General features: G+C 38.0%; 1 protein-coding gene across 1 annotated transcript in view; it reads right to left on the bottom strand.

Annotated features, from left to right (window-relative positions):
• Nucleotides 1-22,890, bottom strand: part of ZNF330 (zinc finger protein 330) — a 75,978-nt gene that overhangs the window by 20,097 nt on the left and 32,991 nt on the right. Inside the window, exon 6 of the mRNA XM_068132780.2 lies at nt 18,498-18,624. Within this exon, the coding sequence (XP_067988881.2) occupies nt 18,498-18,624 (127 nt within the window). The remainder of the gene's footprint in view (nt 1-18,497; nt 18,625-22,890) is intronic.

The raw sequence follows: 22,890 nt of genomic DNA, 5'->3' as shown, positions 1-22,890 counted from the left end.
CTAACTTGTTATATTTATCACCAACGGATGATTTGATATAATAACAAAAACCACAAGGAGTATGTTTTTGATATTCATTTGTGTATGATTCTTTTGGATCTGGAGAAGCAGTATCAATTTTTTCTAAAATACTTTCAAAATCAGCATATATAACAAATGGATGTTTTATTGTTTTCTTTTCATCTTTGAATGTGATCTTTGAGCCTTTTTTAGGCATGTTGATTACCGTTGATTTATGTTCACCACAATAATTTGAATGTTTATCTAATCTTTCTTGTGTATGGAAGAAGTTAAGACAATGCATACAAATATATATTTTATTTGTTCTTTTACATACTTGTGGTTTTATTAATTTTGTAATATCTTTGATGTATGTATAATGTGAATTTTCGTCTGAATTAAAATATAGAAGATTAATATGAGTTTGTTTACAATTGTCAGAAAGCTTTAAAACCTGAATGTTGTTTGTTTCTGTTAGACCATAAACATTAACTGATAAATTATTCAACTTTTCAAATTTAGGAATATCATTTAAAGTCATCGGAAACTTTAGATCTTTCGTATTTAATGTATTCTCATATTTTTTATAATGAGATACTCTTTCATCATGAAAATGTGGAGGATGTAAGTGTGCTAGAATAGACCAGAGAAAACATTTATTGTCTTTATTTTTGATATTGATAACTGCTTTTCTATTTTTGATAACACTGGGTAAATCAATGTAAGAAGAAGCTTTTAGAGGATCTGATTTAAGAATATGAATGTCTATGTAAATAATTTTTCCTATATTGAATCCACTTCCTACGATTGAATTATCCACATCTTGCTCTTGTTTAATAAGTTCATCATAGACTCCTGATGTTTTAAAATCTTGATATGAAGATATAAAGTGTGGCTCAGTTCTCATGTATGGTGTATCTATAACTCCTTCGTCCTTTGTCATTTCTAATTTTACTCCCATATAAAATTTAAGTGGTTTCATTTCTTTTAGTGTTTTTTCAATCAACGTTTGAACAGCAGGTTTAACTATTTCTACAGCATCAACTATAGACTCTGGTTCAGGAGGTTTGAAGTTAAAGACTCTTATTTTAATGTCCTTTGAATGCACCATCAGAGTTTTTAATAGTAAACAATTTTGACAAGTGTTTGTTAGTTTTAAGATGGGCTTTAAACCCCTTCTTGAGGATGGTTGTTTTACAGACCTTACAATGTTTTGTTTTAGGTGGAAGAGGGGAAAGTTTGTTAAGAATGTTGTATGTATGTTTTGCGGTGAGAATATGTTGTTTATAATATTTTACTTCCTTCTCGCAAGTATCACAATAAACCATATTTATAGCGTGAGAAAACGTGGTGTTTTATATATATCACTGTGCTTAAAATAAAACACTTTTGAGCTTTACAGCTCTGTTTTATATATATCGCTGTGCTTAAAATAAAACACTTTTGAGCTTTACAGCTCCGTTTTATATATATCGCTGTGCTTAAACTAAAACACTTTTTCACTCAGAATCATCTAAGTCATAACTATCACATGAATACTCAGAATCATACTCAGAGTCATCAATAAAGCTACTCTCATAACTATCATTTGAGCACAAACTATTAGTATCATAACTATCATCTGTGTTCAATGAAATACTATCATCACCATCGTCCGAGTTCAATGAAATACTATCATCACTATCGTCCGAGTTCAATGAAATAGTAAAATCTTCACTGCTGTAATGACTCATATTTAATTAGCAGAAAAAACCTTTCCATCTATACCAATATACTTTCTTTCATTAACGGATTCAATCTCTACATTTTTAATATCAAAAGTTATCTTTAAATAATCTCTAACTATCATAGAACGAAATGACATTTCACCAGAAATATTAACATCATTCATTTTACTTAGATCTACACCCTTTGGATAATTAAAGTAAATACAAATTTCTCCACGAGTATTGTTGATGGTCTTATCATTCTTTTTCAAAGTATCGCGATCGATCACTTTTTCAAGCTTTGAATAAATTGCCAGGAGTAGAGGAGAAACTTTTGTTAGATTTACTTTAATGGATGTCTTTCCAGGTATAGTTAGAGCTCTTCCTTTAAATGAAATAGAGGGGCTCATGTTATTTTGCATTACTGGTTTTACCCAAAAATGTCCATATTTATCTTTGTTCAATTTAACATCTTTGACATATTTTTCTATATCTTCCACCGAAGTAGAGATTGATTGAAATTTGTCTTTTGTGCTTTGAAACATTGTATTTATTAATGAATAAACTTGCGTTTAGTTTAAGAAAAAATTTACCATATAAATATGATAAGTTCTGAAGGATATTTAGAATTTCCAGACTCTCCATATGATAAATTAGAGAATTGTCCGGCTTGTGATAGAGTGGGGCTTAATGATGAGGATTCATATAAACAATGTTTATTCTGTGATTATATTCTAATTACTGATAATAAGAAATATAAAAAAAACATATAACTCTTTTAAATTAGAACCAAAAATGAATTACTTTACAAGATTAATAAAAGAGATGAATGTTAAGCATTATGGTGATAATACACCATTTCTTACAAGGAAAGAGACTTTGTATTGAGGAAATGTATAAGGGTTTAATGATATTTATTATTCAAAATAATTTTAATGGAAATGTTAATACAAGTTACTACATAAATAAAATAATGAATTATTTTGAAATTAAACCCGAACTCAGGATAAAATATAGAGTTTCTAAAATAGCTCAAAAAAAGTTAGATGACTTGTTTTCCAAATATATAAATGAATGATTTTTTATCCGTTTGGGAAAATAAGATAAAATTTAATAACCATAAAAACATTCCAAATTCATTGAGATGTCTAATAGTTGGTTCAAGCGGATGTGGAAAAACCTGTTTACTTTTAAAGATGCTCCTTGGTCCTAATTTTTTAGATTATGATAATTTAATAATTTTTACAAAGTCGAGTTTTCAACCCGAGTATCAACTACTCTCACAGGGTTTTAATGCAGGTCTTAAAAAGGAAGACATTATCGGTTTATTTAAACTTCAAAACAAACTAAATGATTATAATATTGAAGATATAATACAATTATTTTGTGATACACAGAAATCAAAATCGAAACCAAAACCCATAACTTGTATTCTCAGTGATAATACGGATGATATACCTTCACCTCAAGATTTAGATAAATCAAAAAAGAACCTCGTCATCTTTGATGATTGTGTTAATGAGAGAAACCAAACAGTAATGGATAGCTACTATACAAGAGGGAGACATTCTTCTTGTAATTGTATATATCTTAGTCAATCATATTTTCAACTCCCTCGACGCTCAATAAGAAACAATGCCAATACTTTTATTTTATTTAAGTTAAATTCAATAGATGTAAATAATTTTTGGAGAGATAATTGCTCTACGTTATGTCGTAAAAAAGAATTTGAAAATTATATGAAACACACGATTGAAAAATATAAATATATTGTTGTGAAACAAGATGAGATATTAAAGGATGTATTTTTATTTTAAACATAATTACATATATATATGATAACTATTATTATTAATCTTGTGGGTAAATCTGCTTCAGGAAAGAACTTTCATAAATCTAAACTCTTGAATAGTAAAAATGAAAAGATTGTAAGTTTTTTTTAAAAACACCCTATGATTCGTTTTGTGAGTACTACAACCAGAGCAAAGCGACCAGAAGTAGAAGGGAAAGATTATTACTACATTTCAATGGAGGAACATATGCGATTGAGGAACGAAGGTCAAATATTTGAGGAGGTCTCTCTTGGTTCTACAAAATATTCACATTGTAAGAGTGAGTTAAATAAAGTAAAATCTAATGGTCTTGGGATTTTAGAAACTAATCCTGAAGGAATGAGACAAATTATTACACAATTGTGTGGTGATGGAGTTAAGATTTTATCATTCGGTTTTGATATCGATGAGGAGACTCAACGCAAATGTATGAAAAGCAGAGATACAAGTATTAGTGAAGAAGAAATAACAACTCGTATTAATACCAATAAAGAATTTGATGAAATATTTAAAGAAAAGGATTTATTTCAACACATTTACTATAATGACAAAGAAAAGGAAAATTTTCCCATTGACCTTTACAATTCATTAAATGATATTTTTCAATAAATAAATACAGAAAATGAATACCGAAGAAAGAGCAAGAAAGTTTAAAGAACATCAAGAGTTGGTTTCAAAAGTTGTAAAGCAACAGGAAGAGATAAAGAAGAAACGGAGACAGAAACTAACTGGTGAAGAAGCCTTTGAAAGAAAACAAGAGAAATTTTTTAAACCGCTTTTAAAAACTCAACACCCTACAGTTCCCACGGTAGAATTTACTCCGAAAAAACTTCAAATGCTCAAAGATTTTAGTCAGATAACAAAACAAGAACTTGGAAAATTAGAATATAATGATGAAGAATTATTTCAGAAACTTGAGGAGGTAAATCAACCCCCTAATTATGTAGTGGAAGCTCTTCAAAACAATGAATATTTGGCAGATTCAAAAACCAGAGCAGGTCTCATTCCAACAGAAGCACCAGCAGTGTTCCATCTTGTGAAAGAAAAGGTATTGATATTTAATGATGAATTGATGTTCTTGAGTTCTACTCAACCAAATGTTAAATTAACTCCAAGATTAATGTTTCTTCTAACAAACCCCGGATTCAGCGGTTCAAAATATTTTGAGGAACCACTTGATATGGAAAGAGAGGAAGATAGGGTATATATTGAGTTGCTAAATGCACTTGATTATGGAGTTTCTGTTGCTGGTAAAAGTAAGAAGAATGAGAAGGAGAAACATATTATTGATGCTTTAAGTAAGCTTGGTTCGGGTGTTAGTTTTCTTCCAAATGACCCATCACAATTAGTTAATAGGCTATTATTGTTGTTAGGTAGTAAGAAGGCTGGAAACAACAATTGTTTTAATGAATCCTCAGCCATTTTAGATCAGTTGATGAATATGAAAATAATTAATAAATGTCAATACAAAGATATTTTATTAGATATTAAATAAGATGAGAAGCACAATTCTTAGTTTTAATTTCACAACGAGCGATTACACAGCTTCATTCCCTTACCCACTACAACTTGACCCCCTTACCTCATATGAGGCATCTTTATTGTCGATGGAAACTTATAATACCTTGTTTAATATCACAGAGAAAAACAACAAGTTTAGTTATAATCCAGGAAGTGGATATAAAACTATAACCGTTTCACCTGGAGCTTACGAGATTTCTCAAATATCTTCAGAAGTCTCTCGCCTTATGAAAGAAAAAGGTGATGAACCAAAAAATATGGTAATAGATATTCAAAAACACACTTCAAAATCAACGATTAAGCTTAAAAATAATTATAAAGTTGATTTCACGATTGAAAATTCGTTCAGAGAGCTATTGGGTTTCTCTTCAAAAAAGATTGAAACTAACGGGACGTTTTACAGTGATAATGTTATCCAAATATCCTCCGGTATAAATTCAGTATTAATTCATTGCGATTTGATTGATGGTGCTTATAACGATGGAATAAGAACAAATACAATATTTTCATTCAGTGCATACTCAACCCCGATTGGTTATAAATTTAATATGGAACCAAAAAATCTTGTCTATTTACCTGTGTCAGGAAAAACCATATACAGAGTAAATTTTAGGATAACCGACCAAGATAATCGTATGATATCCTTTAATGATGAAATTATATCCATCAGAATTCACCTACGTGAAGTTTTTCAATAAATAAATAATAGTTATTGTGAGAAAACACGAGTTGGGAAAATATAAAATAATTACAGGGGAGGGCATGTACCTTTCACCATACTATACAAGGTATGTGGGTAGAGGATACTATAAACCAAAGAGACAACGGGGTGTGGGTCATCAATTTCGAAATAAAGGAGATGGGATAATTGATACTCTAATGGGTTTTGGTTCAACCATCCTTAAACATAAAGACCTAATTGGTTCAACTGCTTCTGCCGTGGGTTCAGTTGCGGGTGCTATAAAGAGTATAAAAGATGCTCAAAAGGAGTCTCATAAATTACAAGCAATCAAAGAAATAAAAAAAGGTAAAACTCAACTATCTTCACAAGAACGACAAAAAATCATTAAAATACTTGGGTCAGGGTTTCAACAATTTTAATGCTATATAAATACAAGTATGGAAGCGATTGATAGTATCTATGATTTGGATGATACGATTATCATTTCAAACTCCACTAAAAAGGAAGACTATTTTAAGGTAGATCTCGCGGGAGATCTCGCGAGATCTTGGAGACGGCGGCAGGGATTTTCGAAGCTCCACACGGTCTCCACGTTTTTCGAAGTTAAGTCTGTTCACAATTGTATTTTGTCGAAACTGTATTTATCTTTCGGTGTGTGAAGTTATTGTGTGCAACTTTGGTTGTTTCTCGGTGTTTATCTTTCATAAATTGATCGTCTGTTTGCCGTGTCGCGAGCAAGGCCTTGTACAGTGTGCACTGTACAACCTTGAGGCTTTGTTTTTCTGTCAGTGGTCCGTCGTTTGTGATCCAATAACTTTCGTTCTCTGTATTCCCAGGCTTTTCACCCATAGCCTACTTCCTTGTGTAAATCTCAACTCAAAAAAAAAAAAAAAAAAAAAAAAAAAAAAAAAAAACATTTCCTTCCCTGTTCTCATTCGTTTATTCATTCTTATTCGTTCGTTCGTTCTTCGACCACGTGTTTCTCCCCCATTTCCCCAGATAGTTTTCACTCATTAACCTTCAATGTTTACACTTTCCCCTCAAGTTATGTATTCCGTCATATTTTATAACACCTTTTTCTTCTTCTTCTTTAAAAGGCTGCTTTCGACTTGCTCACCAAATCAATTCATCCCAAAAAAAATATCCATCTCCTATAGTGCCTTTTTTCTACATTCCCTAAACTCTCCTGCACTCCATCCTCCATCCAGCGTCCTTAAACGTATTTTTAACTCGAAGGTCACAAGAAACTCATTTTGCAATAAATGTTCGTTTCCCATAAATCGTACACTTTCAAAAATCCAATCTCACCCCTCCCCTCCAAATCTTCCCCATAACCCCTCCTCTCCAAATCTTCCCCATCACCCCTCCCCTCCAAATCTTCCCCATCACCCATCCCTTTCAAATCTCCCCCCTTGCCCCCTCCCTCCAAAACGACCCCCTCACCCCTCCCCGCCAAGACGCCCCCTCGCCCCTCCCCTCCTAGACTCCTGCCTCACCCCTCCCCTCCAAATCTCCCCCATATCCCATCCCTTTCAAATCCCTCCCCTTGTCCCTTCCCTCCCAAACTCCCCCCTCACCCCTCCCCTTCAAATCTCCCCACCCTCATTGCTTCTCAATTTCCCCCCTCTCACTCCCCCTCCTCAAAGCGTCCTCCCCGCTTCTTCCCCCTTCAACCTCTCACCTCCATCTCCCCCAACCTTCTGCCTTGCTCTTCCCCCTCCTCAAATAACACCTCATTGTGGCTCACCCAATCACCATCAAACCTTTTGTCCGCCCCATCCTTCCCTTTCTCCGAGCTATTCTGAAATCTCTGACACACCTTCAACAGCTCTCCCTACCTCTTCCACCTCTTCCACATCTTACCCTACCCCTCCTCCCCCCTGTTCTGTATCTGATGCTCCCCCTTCCTCTTCATTAACGGTATGGACCTCAAACATCCGGGGCCTTCGTTCAAACTTAACTGATCTCTCCATACAGGTTGCTTCTGTCAAACCAGACGTGATCTGCTTAACAGAAACTTTCCTCCTTTATGATGTCTCTGATTCCATAGTATCTCTCCCGGGCTACTCCCTCCTCCGGTATGATAGACCTGAGCCTCGTCCTGGAGGCGGGGTTGCTATCTTTATCAAAAACTCTCTTCCTCACTCGCCCTGCACTGCACTCTCTCCACCTCACCCCCAGGAATACCTCTGGCTACGGCTTCCCCTTCGCTCCCACCTCTTGTTCATATGTGTGTTGTACCGTCCACCAAACAGTGATGACTCCATCTACATCTCGCTGTCTGATGATATGGACCAACTTCTATCTACTCATCCCAACTCTCTCTTCCTCATATGTGGTGATTTCAACTGTCATCATGCCAGTTGGCTGGGTGTGGGTACCTCTCTCACCAGCCATGGCTCCTCAGCAAAGGACTTCTGCGACTCACTGGGACTGACACAATCTGTCAATTTCCCGACCCGGATCTCAGTCAACGGAACATCTTCTCTTCTGGACTTGGTTATGACTAACTTCCCTGAAAATGTCTGCTGCTCTTCTTCTGCTCCGATCGGATCATCTGATCATGTCCTTGTTAAAGTGGACATCTCTCTGACCATCCTCAGGGAGCCTGCTCAGCGTCGACGAGTCTGGCATTTCACTCAGGCCAACTGGCACGGTCTTCAAGCAGCCATCAATCATCTGGACTGGTCTCCCATCTCTACCACCTCTGACATCAACTCATCCTGGGAATTCTTCCAAAGTAAATTGCTCTCTCTCATGCACAGATTTATCCCATCTCGTCTTCAGTTGTCATACCCTTCCTCCCGTCCATGGTACACGGAATCTTGTGGTGAGGCTGTTGCCCAGAAACAACTTGCCTTCGTCTCCTGGAAAGCAAATCCAACGGAAGGAAATCTCATTTCCTTTCACAAAGCCCGAAACAAGTGTGTGTCCACCCTCAGGAGAGCCAGGAAACAATATCTCTCCGTTCTCAAGACCGAACTCTCTTATCTGTCTCCCTCTTCCAAATCCTGGTGGCGTCTGGTCAAATCCGTTTCTGGTGTTTGTTCCCCCTCCATCCCCTCCCTTACCTCAAACGGCTACACAGCTGACTCCGCACGTGAAAAAGCTGAATGCCTCAACTCTGTGTTTGCCTCTAAATCTTGTGTCCCAAACCCATCCCTCTCTGTACCCACCATACCCAGTCGTACCCTGCTGCTCCTGGACTCCGTGTCCTTTCCTCCTGACAAGGTGGAAAAGTTTCTGTCAACCCTCGACTCTGATTCTGCAACTGGACCCGATGGCATCAGCCCACGGGTCCTAAAATCCTGCTCTGCTGCTCTATCTCACCCTCTCTCTGTTCTCTTCACCCTCTCTTTTGCTCAAGGTCAACTGCCATCTGCTTGGAAATCAGCCAACATCACCGCTTTGCACAAAAAAGGTGCAAAAACAGATCCTAGCAACTACAGACCAATCAGCCTTCTCCCAATTATCAGCAAAGTCATGGAATCCATCATTGCTTCTGATATGAAATCTTTCCTCTTCTCCAATGGCTTGATCTCTGATCATCAATTTGGTTTCAGACCAGGTCACTCTACTCTGGACATGCTGCTTCTGCTGTCTCAACAATGGATGGAGGTCCTCAATGCCAAACAGGAAATTAGAGCTGTCTCCCTCGACATATCACGTGCCTTCGACACGGTCTGGCACCCCGCTCTGCTCACCAAACTCTCCTCCTTTGGTATCCATGGAAATCTCCACGCATGGCTGGCGGACTTCCTCTCTAGTCGTCGTCAACGTGTGGCCCTGAATGGGTTTCTCTCATCTCCTCTTCCTGTTCAGGCTGGAGTTCCCCAAGGCAGTGTTCTGGGCCCCGTGCTTTTTTCTGGTCTTCATCAATGATCTCTCTGACTCTCTCGAAAATCCTCTCTATCTCTTTGCTGATGACTCCACTCTCTGCCGCTCCATTCCTCTTCCCTCAGATCGGCAGTCTGCTGCCTCCTCACTCTCTGAAGACCTGGACAAAATCACAGACTGGTCAAACAAGTGGAACATGTCTTTCAATCCTGACAAATCTCACACTCTTACTATGTCTCTCCGAAAAGATCGACTGGACAACCCTCCCATCTACTTTCTCAACAATCCTCTCCAAGAAGTTCTGTCGCTCAAGATTTTGGGTCTCACTATCTGCCATGATCTTTCTTGGGAAAACCACATTTCCAAGCTGGCCTCCAAAGCCAGTCGCCGACTGGGCATCCTCCGTCGTGCGAAGTCCTTCCTCGGCACACCTGAGCTCCTCACCACATACAAGGCTTTCATCCGCAGCTCAATGGAATACTGTTCTCCCCTATGGGCCGGTGCTCCTGCCTCACACCTAGCTCGGCTTCACGCTGTTGAAACCAAAGCTTTCAGAATTATTGGAATCTCCCGCGATGAAGCTATCTCTGAGGGCCTTTCACTCACTCACCGCAGGCAGGTAGGTGGTCTTTCTGTCTTCTACCGACTCCTCTCCGGCCTTGCACCCCCAGCTCTCTCTGTGCTCTGTCCCCCAAATATTCCTACAGGTCGCACAAGATCTGCCAGCAACCCTCTGATGGTTAAACTGCCGAAATCTCGGCTCTCCGCTCACCTTCACTCTTTCATTCCTCTTTTCTCCCGCCTCTGGAACAAACTCCCTCACTCCCTTCAATCCCACTCCTCCCTCCAGGTCTTTAAAACAGCTGTTCACCACCATCTCTTATCTTCCCCCATCCAAAACCTTGATCTTTTCTACCCCCGCTAATTCACCCCAGATCCACCTTGTTTGAAATTCCAACTTCTTTCCTGGAAGTCCTGGCAGTGTCCATATGTTTTATACCTCTCCCACTGCCCCCTTCCCACGCCCCCCCCCCCCCCAAAGCCCTCGCCCTCTCTCAGATCTCTCGATGTCTCCATGTCTCTCGGTCCCTGCTCTCAAATGTTGTGTTTGTGTCCTTCCCCCTCTCTCCCCATCTTGTCTACCGCTCCCTATGTTATATGTTTTATGTGTCGGTTTGTCTTTCTGTGTGATTAATGTTCGCTCTTTCACGAGCCTCGATCTTGTATACAAAAAAAAAAGAAAAAAAAAAAAAAAAAAAAAAAGGTAAATGCTATAACAGGAACAGACTGGAATTCAAACGGAACAAAAAGTTTTGAAATAAATAATCAACAAACTTACTTGAATATAGCTGATAGTTTCTTGCTGTGTAAATTTAAATTCACTAAGGCTGCGAATAATACTAATGCTATACTCGTAAATGATTTCTTCTGGAAAATGTTTGATAGTGTTCGCCTGTATATTGGAACACAAGAGGTTGAAGCGGTTGATTATGTCTCTGATACATCTGAAATGATGAAATTTACACTATATTCGTTTGGTGATAGAATGGGTAAGGGAGCTGTTGAAGGTTTTATTCCTGATATGTCAACGGGTACAAACACAGACCCTGGTTATAGTCAAAGGAAGGCAATGTATAATGATGACACAAAACCAGAGAATAGTTTTACCGTAGCAGTACCTCTGAAAGGTATATTTGGATTTTGTGATTATGACAAAGTTTTGTATGGTCTTAAAATTAGATTTCAACTACAAAGGAATGATAATGTAAATAGGTTGCTTTTTGGGGTTGAAAATGCTTTTGGAGACAACAATATATTTGTTATTAATGATTTGTGTTGGTATATCAGTGAATATACTCCTAATCTTAAAACGGAAGAGATGTTAAATAGAAGACTTAACTCAAAGAAACCGCTAAATGTATCATACCTTAAAAGAAGATGTCAACACGTTAAACTGGAACACACTACCTACACTTGGAATTTGGGTGTTCTTCAAGGAAAGCCACGATACCTCTGGCTCATTTTTTAAAAACCAGATGGAGAGGACGGTACTAATAAGAATAATGCGCTGAGTGATAATGCTAAGGTGAAACAACCTCGGGTTTCTCTTGATGGCACATTTTATCCGCGAGATAGATTGGAAATTGATTGGGAAAAAAATGATTATGCGGAAGCCTACAAGTCCTACCAAAAGGTGTGTGAAAGTAATGGTAATAATGATCCTATTTTGGATATGGTTGCGTTTCAAAAACTTTATACAATCTACGCAATTGACCTGAGCTCTCAAAAGGAAACTATAAAGTCTAATCGAGTGGATACTTCTCTATACATTGAAAGAGGGGAGAGTGAAGAGGTTAATGCATATTGTTTGCTTTTGGAGGAAACAGAATTACAGATTAATACAGATAATGGTGTTATGATTAATATCACATAGGTTTTTTCTCATAAATAAATGGTTGGGGTATATGTTAATCAAATCAATCTTAATAAATTAACATCTTGTATTCAAAATCAAAAGCCTTGTATTATTAATGTTAATACAATTCAAAGAAAAGGAGCTGTAAGAATTGATATTTTACTCACACACACACAAGTAAAAACACTAAATGATGTTGGATCTCTTAAAATTAAAATGACGAAACCTATGTTAAAGAAATATTCAATAGACGAGTCAAGAGGAGGATTTCTCCCGTTTCTAATTCCTTTATTTGCTGGTTTAAGTGCGGCGGGAGCATTGACTGGTGGTATTTCAGCAGCGGTAAAAACTGCTAACGAAAGGAAGGCACAACTAAAAGCTCAAAAAGAATTGGAAAGACATAACAAGGAGTTGGAGAAACAAATTAGTGGAAATGGTGTAATTGTAGATTTTGCTCAAAAACTTGAAAGTCTACCTGATAAAGCTAGATTGTTGGTTAGAGATATGCTTTCCTCTATCGCTCAAGCGGGTGTTAAACTAACTAAACGGGGTAATGGATTGTATCTTTCTCATAAATAAATGGATAAATGGTTTAAACAATTTGGAAAGAATACAACGTCAAATATAGAACTAGCTAAGTATTGTAAAACACTAAAAATTGATAATGTGGTTATTTGTATGAGAGATGAATTAATACATATAAATAAGAATACAAAGAATATTATTATGAATTTAGACACACAGAATGGTTCTCATTGGGTTTGTATTCATAATAGTCAGGATAAATATTATTTTGATAGTTATGGTATGCCACCACCTGTTGAAGTAATACAATTCTTACAGAATGGTGTTTATCAAACATTTCAAGTTCAAGAAATTAATTCTAAATGTTGTGGTCAATTATGTTTATATGTATTATTTCAACTCAACAATAATGAAAATTTTTATGATATCATTTTTAATCTAATATAAATGACATGTTGGAAAAGATGGTTCTATCTTTGGAAAATCCTCTCAGGATATTGATTTATCAAATTATTATACAAAGGCACAGGCTGAACGACAAAAATATAGTGTAAGTAAAAATATTAATATGAAGAATACTTATAAATTAATCAATTATCCAAACCCTACAGATGCGAATGACTTAATTAGATTAAGTGATTTATCACAATATATATTTTTAAAGAAAACAGCACGTTTTGTTAAACAAGTAAAATTTACAACCACAACACCTGGTTATACTGACCATACACCTTTCCTCATTGAATTTAACTACCTGCTTACAATTGAATTTTATAAAGGACATTTAGTTAATATGCGAATTAATATATAATTGGGGGTATGATATGCCTGATTTAGGGTATAATTGGTCTTTTTCAATAAACATAGAAGACCTACATGATTTTAATCAGTCTCGTAAAGAAGAATATTATCCACTTGGTGAGGATAAGGATTTATGTGGAAGTACAATTAATAAACAACAAATACATGGTTTTAAGAAAAGAAAAATATATGATAGTATAGCGATGGTTAGCATGACAAAGAAGGAAGGTCATGAGATAAGGATAGAAAGCCAAGGAATACAAACCAATTTGGTAGTGGGAAGATGGGGTGGTATTACCTGTCATAATATTAATCTCACATATATTTCTGATACATAAATGGCAGGAAGAAGACTACAAGAGAATTATAATTTTTGTATTCAAGGATACCTACAAGAAAAGGGTGCTCGGTATTACATACCTTATGATTTGGAGCATATACATGGGAATTTTGTCATTAAAAACTGGCCTTATACTGATATTGTTAAACCCACAAATAGAGACTTGTTTAAAATATTAAATAAAAATGAACTTCTCAAAGTTATGAAATATAAAACTTTTAGAAATCGTCAACAAATCTTATTGGTATCCTATTATGAGAAAAATAATTATAGATACAAGAATATCTCAAAATCCAGATGAGTATATGTATAATATTCTTTGGGGCTCAAGCTCAAGTGTAGCAAGGGATGAGGAAGGAGTTAAAGAAGAGAAGGAGGAAAGAGAGAAGGAGGAGAAGGAGGAAAGGGAGAAAAAGAAGAAGGAGGAAAGGGAGAAAAAGGAGAAGGAGGAAAGGGAGAAAAAGGAGAGGGAGAAAAAGGAGGAGGAGAGGGAGAAAAAGGAGAGGGAAGAAAGGGAGAAAAGAGAGAAGGAAGAGAGGGAGAAAAAGGAGAAGGAGGAAAGGGAAAAAAAGGAGAGGGAGGAAAGGGAGGAAAGGGAGAAAAGAGAGAAGGAGGAGAGGGAGGAAAGGGAGAAAAGAGAGAAGGAGGAGAGGGAGCAAAGAGAGAGGGAGGAAAAATATAAAAAGATGGAAATCAGTGAGATTAATAAAAGATTGAAGGTATTACAGCAAATAAATCAAACAACGCACTGAGGAGGAAAATAAAGAAATGAAAAGTCTAATGGAAATATTATTTTCAAGAATAACGGCGTCAATGTCTTCACTTTCAGGGAGGAGATTTAAACGAGAAAGTGGTAAAGAAGAAGAAGAAGGAAAAGATTATGTGGTTGATGATGTTGGTGTTATTGACTTTAGTTAGTTTTATTTGTAAATAAATGGAGGAGAGAGTGAAGGCATTCCTTAGGATTCTTTGTTTTAAAAATTAAGATAGAAATGTATATGTTGAAAACCAAAAAGGTTTTGATCCTCTGTCGGAATTTTTCTGATAAATAAATATGAGTTATTGTCTCAAATGTAAAAAGAAAACTAAATCTAAAAATATCTCTTATGTTAAAGCTAAAAATAATAGAGTTTATCAAAAAGGAATATGTCAAGTGTGTGGCTCTAAAAAGTGCCAATTCATCTCTCCTAAAAGAGGAGGAGACATACAAAGGTTTCTCTCAGGAAGTATATTTACAACAACTGGAATTCCAGGGGAATTACATCTACCTGGATATTCGTTCTGTGGTCCTGGAACAAACCTAGATAAAAGATTAGATGAGGCTGACAATCCTAAATCTTGGTCTAAACCTATAAATAGGGTTGATGAAGTGTGTATGAAGCATGATATTGCTTATGGGAAAACCGCTACATTGGATAAAAAACATGAAGCAGACAGAGAAATGTTATATAATTTGTCTTTGATACAAAATCCTACATTGAGAGAGAAAGTTGATAGGTTTATTGTTAAAAAAATGATGTGTCAAATTGAAACTTGGTCTTGGTTATTCACCCTCAAAAAACTATTAGACTCCAATGATGTTATCAAGACTGAGGAGCTTTTGGCTAATGAATTACACAAACCTATAATCACAAAGTTTAAAAGAAGGAAAGTTTATTCTAAATACACCGACCACATATGGTCCGCTGATTTAATTGAATTGAATAATGACAGGGGATACAGGTATGCTTTAACCGTTATTGATTTGAGGAGTAGATTTGCCTGGGTTGTTCCGTTGAAAAACAAGAGAGGTAATACTTTAATGTTAGCCTTTAAGCTAATATTTGATAGGGATAAAAGGAAACCAAAAAAGTTATGGACCGATGAGGGAACAGAGTTCTATAACAAAATATTTATGAAATTTCTTAAAGGGGAGGGTATTAAATTATACAGCACCTTTAATGAAGGAAAAGCAGTTGTTATTGAGCGTTTTAATCGCACTTTGAAAGAGAGACTATATAAAAAATTCACACAGCTCGGTTCTCAAAAATGGGTGTATTTAATTCAGGATATTGTAGATAATTACAATAATACAGTTCATTCATCAACAAAATCAAAACCATCGGAAACATTTACAAAATTAGAATATGAAAAGGAGATTAATTTGAGAAAGCCCAAGTTTAAAGTTGGTGATATTGTAAGAACTAGGGCATGCCCGTACTATATATATATCTAAAATTATATCCCCCCCCTCTATTTACATGAAATGGTTTGGTCCATTCGCAAAGCCAAAGCGAACGGCTTGCGAGTACGGTGACAATCCCCCCCCTCTATTTACATGAAATGGTTTGGTCCATTCGCAAAGCCAAAGCGAACGGCTTGCGAGTACGGTGACAATCCCCCCCCTCTATTTACATGAAATGGTTTGGTCCATTCGCAAAGCCAAAGCGAACGGCTTGCGGAGTTTGGTAAATAAATCGCCATAGCTCGGTAACTACTTCTCCGATTAATATGAAACCTTGAAAAGGCACATCCTCGGGTCCCCAGCAATATACCTGGCAAGTTTCAAGTATATCGGACCCGTGGTTGTCGAGAAACAGCGGTCACAGACAAACGACACACACACATACACACACACATACACACAGAGATTACTGGAATTATAGATAGATTGTAAGAATATACAAATGGAAAAGTCATTTTGAGAAAGGTTATACAAAGAGATGGACTAATGAATTATTCAAAATCGTTGATGTAATGGATACTATGCCTTGGACTTACAAATTATATGATATGAATTGGGAAGAAATCTTGGGTTCATTTTACTCACAAGAATTACAAAAAACAAAACTGATAATTCATTAAACAACAACCATCCATACTTTCATCCACCCAGATTAGCTAATTTAATTAGTAGTAATAAAAAAATTAAAAAAAATTAAAAAAATCATAAGCCACACCCACACAGACCCCGCCCACACAGACCCCGCCCACACAGACCCCGCCCACACAGACCCCGCCCACACAGACCCCGCCCACACAGACCCCGCCCACACAGACCCCGCCCACACACACCCCGCCCACACACACCCCGCCCACACACACCCCGCCCACACACACCCCGCCCACACACACCCCGCCCACACACACCCCGCCCACACACACCCCGCCCACACACACCACGCCCACACACACCACGCCCACACGGACCACGCCCACACGGACCACGCCCACACGGACCACGCCCACACGGACCACGCCCACACGGACCACGCCCACACGGACCACGCCCACACGGACCACGCCCACACGGACCACGCCCACACAGACCACACCCACACAGACCACACCCATCATCCCCCACCCCTGTGCGCCCCCACCCTTGATCCCCCCTCATCCCACCCCCACCTTCCCCACACACACAAGGGGGGGGTGAATTTGTGGGATTGAGGTCGAAGGCTTATGCTTATAAACACATTGTGAATAACGTTGAAAAGACTGATAAGAAGTTAAAAGGTGTAAAGAAAAATGTCATTAAAGAAACAATAAACTTTAAGGATTATTATAACTGTTTAACAACAAAGAAAGAAGAGTTTAGAAAGATTAATGGAATAAGAAGTTATAAACATCAATTATATTCAGAAGAGGTGAATAAGAAAGCATTGGAGGCTTTTGATGATAAAGAGGTTTATTTTAGAAAATGGAATTGATAGTCTCCCTTATGGTTATATAAGTATATAAGTGATAAGATATATAAGTGATAAGATATATAAGTGATAAGATATAAGTGATAAGATATATAAGTGATAAGATATATAAGTGATAAGATATATATAAGTGATAAGTTAAAAAGGGGGGGTTAGGGATTTTAACGGGCTACCACCACCTTTTTTCTATTATATAAATGATAGAACCAAGTATCAACCAGACTAAAGAGTGGAGGTGTAATCAACCTTGGTATATAAATGGAAAACATAATGAATGTGAAAAATATCAAATAGGTATAATTGAAAAGGCAACTGGTAAAAAAGTTCACAAAACAAATAAGAATTAATTTAAATACCGGTGAGTTGGGTAAAAAAGATAAAAATATTTTTGAGTGGACGGAAAACTTTGATGGTTGTCAAGAAAATATATACATTAATTTTAAAATGGTATGTGGGAGAGGAGGCGCTCAGACAAGAACATTGAGGGAGGTTTATCATTTTATTTTAGCTCAGTTAAAATATCTTGATAAAGAACCAAACTCAAACATATTTTTTATTAATGTATTAGACGGTGAGGAGAGTTGTAGGAGAATTAAATTATTTCCCACACATAAACAAATATTTGTAGGGTCGTTGTTTGAGTGGGTCAAAGATGATTCACCAGATGATATTAAGAGTAAAAGGTTAAAAGGTCCATAAGGTCAGAAGGATCACAGGTTCACACAGAAGGACCATTGTTTAAGTGGTCTAATGAATAAGGATAACATGTCAAAAGGTTAGAAGGTTCGTAAAGAACAGGGTGAGAGAAATAGAGGTGTTTAGGGGCAATGAGGGAGGGGAAAAATTAACATGTAAGTCAATGGGAAAATGAGTGTCCCAGAAGCAACATATATACACTACTAACGGCAGTAAAGTTCCAGATTTTATTTCTACAACCTTTAACATTCAATCAAATTATATACCTGAACAATGTAGAACACCTTTTTGGCACTTTAAAAATCCAGTTTTGCAGCTCTTGGACAATACATTATGGCATTCTATGTCATCATGACCAATCAAATTTGCAACTCATATAAATATTTATGAATCTCCAGCATACAAGTAACAGCCTGCGACAACAGCAGTAAGAGCAAGTTTGAAATAGGGCTTACCATGATCCCAGACTCCACGTTCACATTCTATGCAGTCCGCATTAGTCAATGGGCAGGGGCATGAGTGCGTCGTTAAACATTTCCTGCCATGACAGATCCAAGTTTCACAAAAATCACAGATTGCTCCCTGGTGGTGAGAGAGAGACGGTGACTCAGAACGCCTTCAAAATACACTTTACAGAGGGTTCAAGCATTATGAAAAGAAAAAAACTTGATTATGTATTTTCTATAAAACCAGAGCGATCAAAATTTTAAACTCTTGGGAGAGAGGGGAGGGGACAGGGGTGGGGGGGGAGAGGGGGAGGAGGAGGGAGGAAAAAATAAAGGAATCAAGATGAACACAAATTAAGGTAAAGTTATTCACGGAGCTAAATAAGGTAAAGTAAGGCCCAAAAACGAGCACAATTCAGCAATGTGTACATGGTGAGGTGCAGAGTACTTTCCCCCCACTGTCGAAAAATTTGGCAAGGAAAGGTGAACCGGGTAAGAGGAATGAATCCTTGGTGTCAATGACAAAGTACTGTAGTAGCATAGTGGAACTGCACCAATCTTCTTAAAACTTAGTAGTCTACCTTTGTTCTTTCTTTGGGAATCCCGCTTAGTCTGTCCTTTTGCTTTTTTTCTCCTTTCCTGTTCGTGCTTGGGTACGCCAGTGTCAATTTCCACCTCATTTTGTTCCCAACACAGACCGAGGATATTTTACTATCCTAATACTATCAATCCTCTTTATCAGCCTGCAGCTCACCTAAGCACCATTAATGAAACCTGTCGAACAAAATCATATTCAGCCTTTCCTGCAGATTCAGAAAACCCACATGTACTTTTACCACACTGCTCCACATCCACAAGCCAGATAACATCTACTAAAAGTGGATATGGAATCCTGTGGGGGAAATCGGTTGCTGTCAAGCAGCTTTGATTTCTCAACATGGATAGTGATAACTTGAATGAGAGCAACTCTATATCATTCCATAAAGTTCGCCACAAGTGTGTCAACCGTGAAGCAAGCCAGAAAACATCATTTTTACAGGTTCAGCAATCAAAAGTCCACATCAACCATGAACCTCTCACGTGATACATCTATCTAATTAGTCAGACCTTCTCATCCCATCTCTACTATGCCGGTTACCATTTAAACAGATTTTTCGGAAAAGGTTACATTTCATCTCCAGAGAAGGCCAATAACTTTTCTTTATTCCATAGGGGGAAAAAAAAAATCAAGGAGAAAGGGGTGAGGGGGAAACCACACACACACAGACACACACATTAATCTCAATTAAGGTAAACCAAGGCTTTTAGAATCATTGGAATCTCCTGCAAAAAGTTGAATCTGAGGGCCTTTCACTCTCTCACCACAGGCATGTCGGTGGTCTTTCTGTCTTCTACAGACTCATCTCCGGCCTAGCTGCCCCTGCTCTGTCTGTACTCTGTCCCCCAAATATTCCTGCAGGATTCACAATATCTGCCAGCAACCGTCTTCTGGTGAAACTGCAAAAATCAAGACTCTCTGCTCACCTTCACTCTTTCATTCCTCTTTTCTCCCGCCTATGGAACAAACTTCCACTCCCTCTCCTCCCTCCAGTTCTTTCAAACAGCTGTTAATACCCCCATCACACCAAACTAGTTCTCAATACGTTCGTGAAAATGTTGTCGAACGGGCTCCAACTGTGTATGAACGTAGTGGACGTCGTAGCAACTATTTACAGTCTTTTTACGAACTCCATGGACGGGCTCGGACGGGGAGGGTGCTCTAGAACTTTGAGCCTGCTCAAAATTTCATCCCGTCCATCCCGTTCTCCAATTAGACGGATTGACAACGTACTTAAAATGACATAGACGTACTACGAATGGAATTGCCGTACTTCGAACCTACTAGGGACGTGTTACGACGTGGTGCAGTCGGACATACATTTCAGTACTTCTTGTTGCTCTGTGGTGAGATGGGTGTGGGTCTTTGCTTTCTTTTTCTTTGCCTTCTGAGTCTGATCTGCTTCTTCCTCAGACATATCCCCATCTGACTTGGAGGCATCAGAGGCTCCAGGGGATACAGCTCTCTCCATCTCCCTCTCTTGAATTTGACCTTCATGGGCAGGCTCAATAGTCTCAGCAACTTCAGGGGGATCTGCATGGCCTTCAGCAGGGCTATTTGTGCTTGATTTTGCTCGCCCTGTCTTTCTGAATCGACTTCTCTTTGGAGGCATGATGATCGGAGATTGTATTGTAGATGTGTACAGTTCAGAGCCCTGAACTTGAATGAGGACTGGCTACAACGCGCTCGGGATTCATAGCAGTCGGGCCAGGACGCGAGTACACACGCACTAGGGACGAGATGAGGACGTAGTGCGAACGAGTTGGTCGGGTTAAGAATTAGTTAGAACTGGCTTGGACGTATTGTGAACGAGGTAGAATGAGGTAGAACGAGGTTGAACTGGTTAAGAACGGGTTGAGAACGGCTACGGACGGGCTCGAACTGCTTCGAAACGTTGTCGGCATGAGGTGAACGGGCACTTTTACACGATCTGAACTGGATACAAACGGACTGCAGACTGGCTAAGAACGAGATAGACGTATTGAGGACTGCTTATGAACGAACTAGCATCGTATTTTACGCCAAACTACGTATTCTACCGTGATCACAGCCCGTTCTAGTATTTTTTTTAGAACGAGGTAGAACGGGATAGAACTACTTTGGTGTGATGCTAGCCTAACCACCATATCTTATCTTCCCCCATCAAAAACTTGATTTCTTGATCTTTTCAACCCCTGTTAATCCACCCCAAATCCACCTTTTTCAAAATAAGTTATTTTTTTCTTTAAACTCCTTGTAGTGTCCATATTGTTTATCCCATGTACAGTCACGTGAAAAAGTAAGTACACCCCATGTAAAGTTTTGACTTTTTCAACATATTTCAACATACAGCTATTTGATCTTCATTTCAACAATATTGATAGATAAAGGCGATACAATATAACAAATATCATGAAACATTTACACTTTGTAGTCCATTGTATAATTTAAATAAACATAAAGGCAAATTTTGCATGTGGAAAAAAGTACACCCCATGAAATGTTTTTAAAATCTTTTTAACATATGTGGACACTGGACATATCAATATTTGATCTTCATTTAAACATTATCTATAGATAAAGGTGATCTAATTGAACAAAAAACAATGAAAAATTGACTTTGCAATAATTTATTCAACAAAAAATTGTTGCACAGCATGCACAATTGCATGCACAGCTCGTTTCAAATCCCCCCACAACATCTCGTTGGGATTTAGATCCGGGCTTTGACTTGGCCATTCCAGAACCCTCCATTTCTTTCTTTTCAGCCATTCCTTGGTGGATTTACTGTTGTTTAGGGTCATTGTCATGTTGCAAGGTCCACCTTCGGTTGAACTTCAACTTTCCGACAGATGGCCTCACAATATCCTCAATTACCCTCTGGTACAATGAAGAATTCATGGTGTATTCCATGATGGTGAGCTGCCCAGGCCTTGATGCAGCAAAGCTGCCCCAAACCATATTATTTCCACCACCATGCTTTACAGTTGGTATCAGGTTCTTGTGGTCAAATGCTGTCTTTGGTTTTCGCCAAACATGTCTTCTGGTACTCTGGCAAAATAGCTCTACCTTTGACTCATCTGTCCAGAGCACATTGTTCCAGAAGTGCTGGTCTTTGCCTAGGTGTTCATTAGCAAGCTTTAGTCTTGCCCTGATGTGCTTTCTGGACAGCAAAGGTTTCCTCCTGGCACACCTCCCATGTAGATCAAATTTGAGCAGCCTCTTTCTAATGGTAGACTCGTGCACTTTGACATCAACAGTGGCAAGAGCTACATGTAGGTCCCGTGATGACATTCTGGGGTTCCTAGAGACTTCTTTCAGCATCTTGCGGTCTGCTCTCGGGCTGAACTTGCTGGGGCGGCCTGGCCTGAACAAGTTGGCAGTTGTTTGGAATCTTCTCCACTTGTAGATGATCTTCCGGACAGTCGAATGATTGATTTCAAATTGTTTGGAGATCTTTTAAAATCCCTTCCCAGACTCGTAGGCATCTACAACCTTTTTTCTGAAGGCCTCAGAGAGCTCTTTTGATCTAGGCATGGTGACGCCGCACACTTCAACAACAAAGAGCAAACCAAACTAAATGTCTGAGGCTTAAATAAGACAGGTTCCTCCAATATCCTCTCTAACGATGTTCTAATCATTTGCACCTGAGCTGGTGCACCTGATTCTAATTTTAGGTATTTGAAGTAGTGATAAATGTAGGGGTGTACTTACTTTTTCCACACGCGAAATTTGCACTTATGTTTATTTAAATTATACAATGGACTACAAAATGTAAATGTTTCATGATATTTGTTATATTATATCACCTTTATCTTTCAATAT

The sequence above is a fragment of the Myxine glutinosa genome, chromosome 12, assembly GCF_964187855.1.
Source record: "Myxine glutinosa chromosome 12, kmMyxGlut1.1, whole genome shotgun sequence".
NCBI classification, from domain to species: Eukaryota; Metazoa; Chordata; class Myxini; order Myxiniformes; family Myxinidae; genus Myxine; species Myxine glutinosa.
Note: the sequence above shows the minus strand (reverse complement) of the source record. Positions and strands in the feature narration are given on the sequence as shown.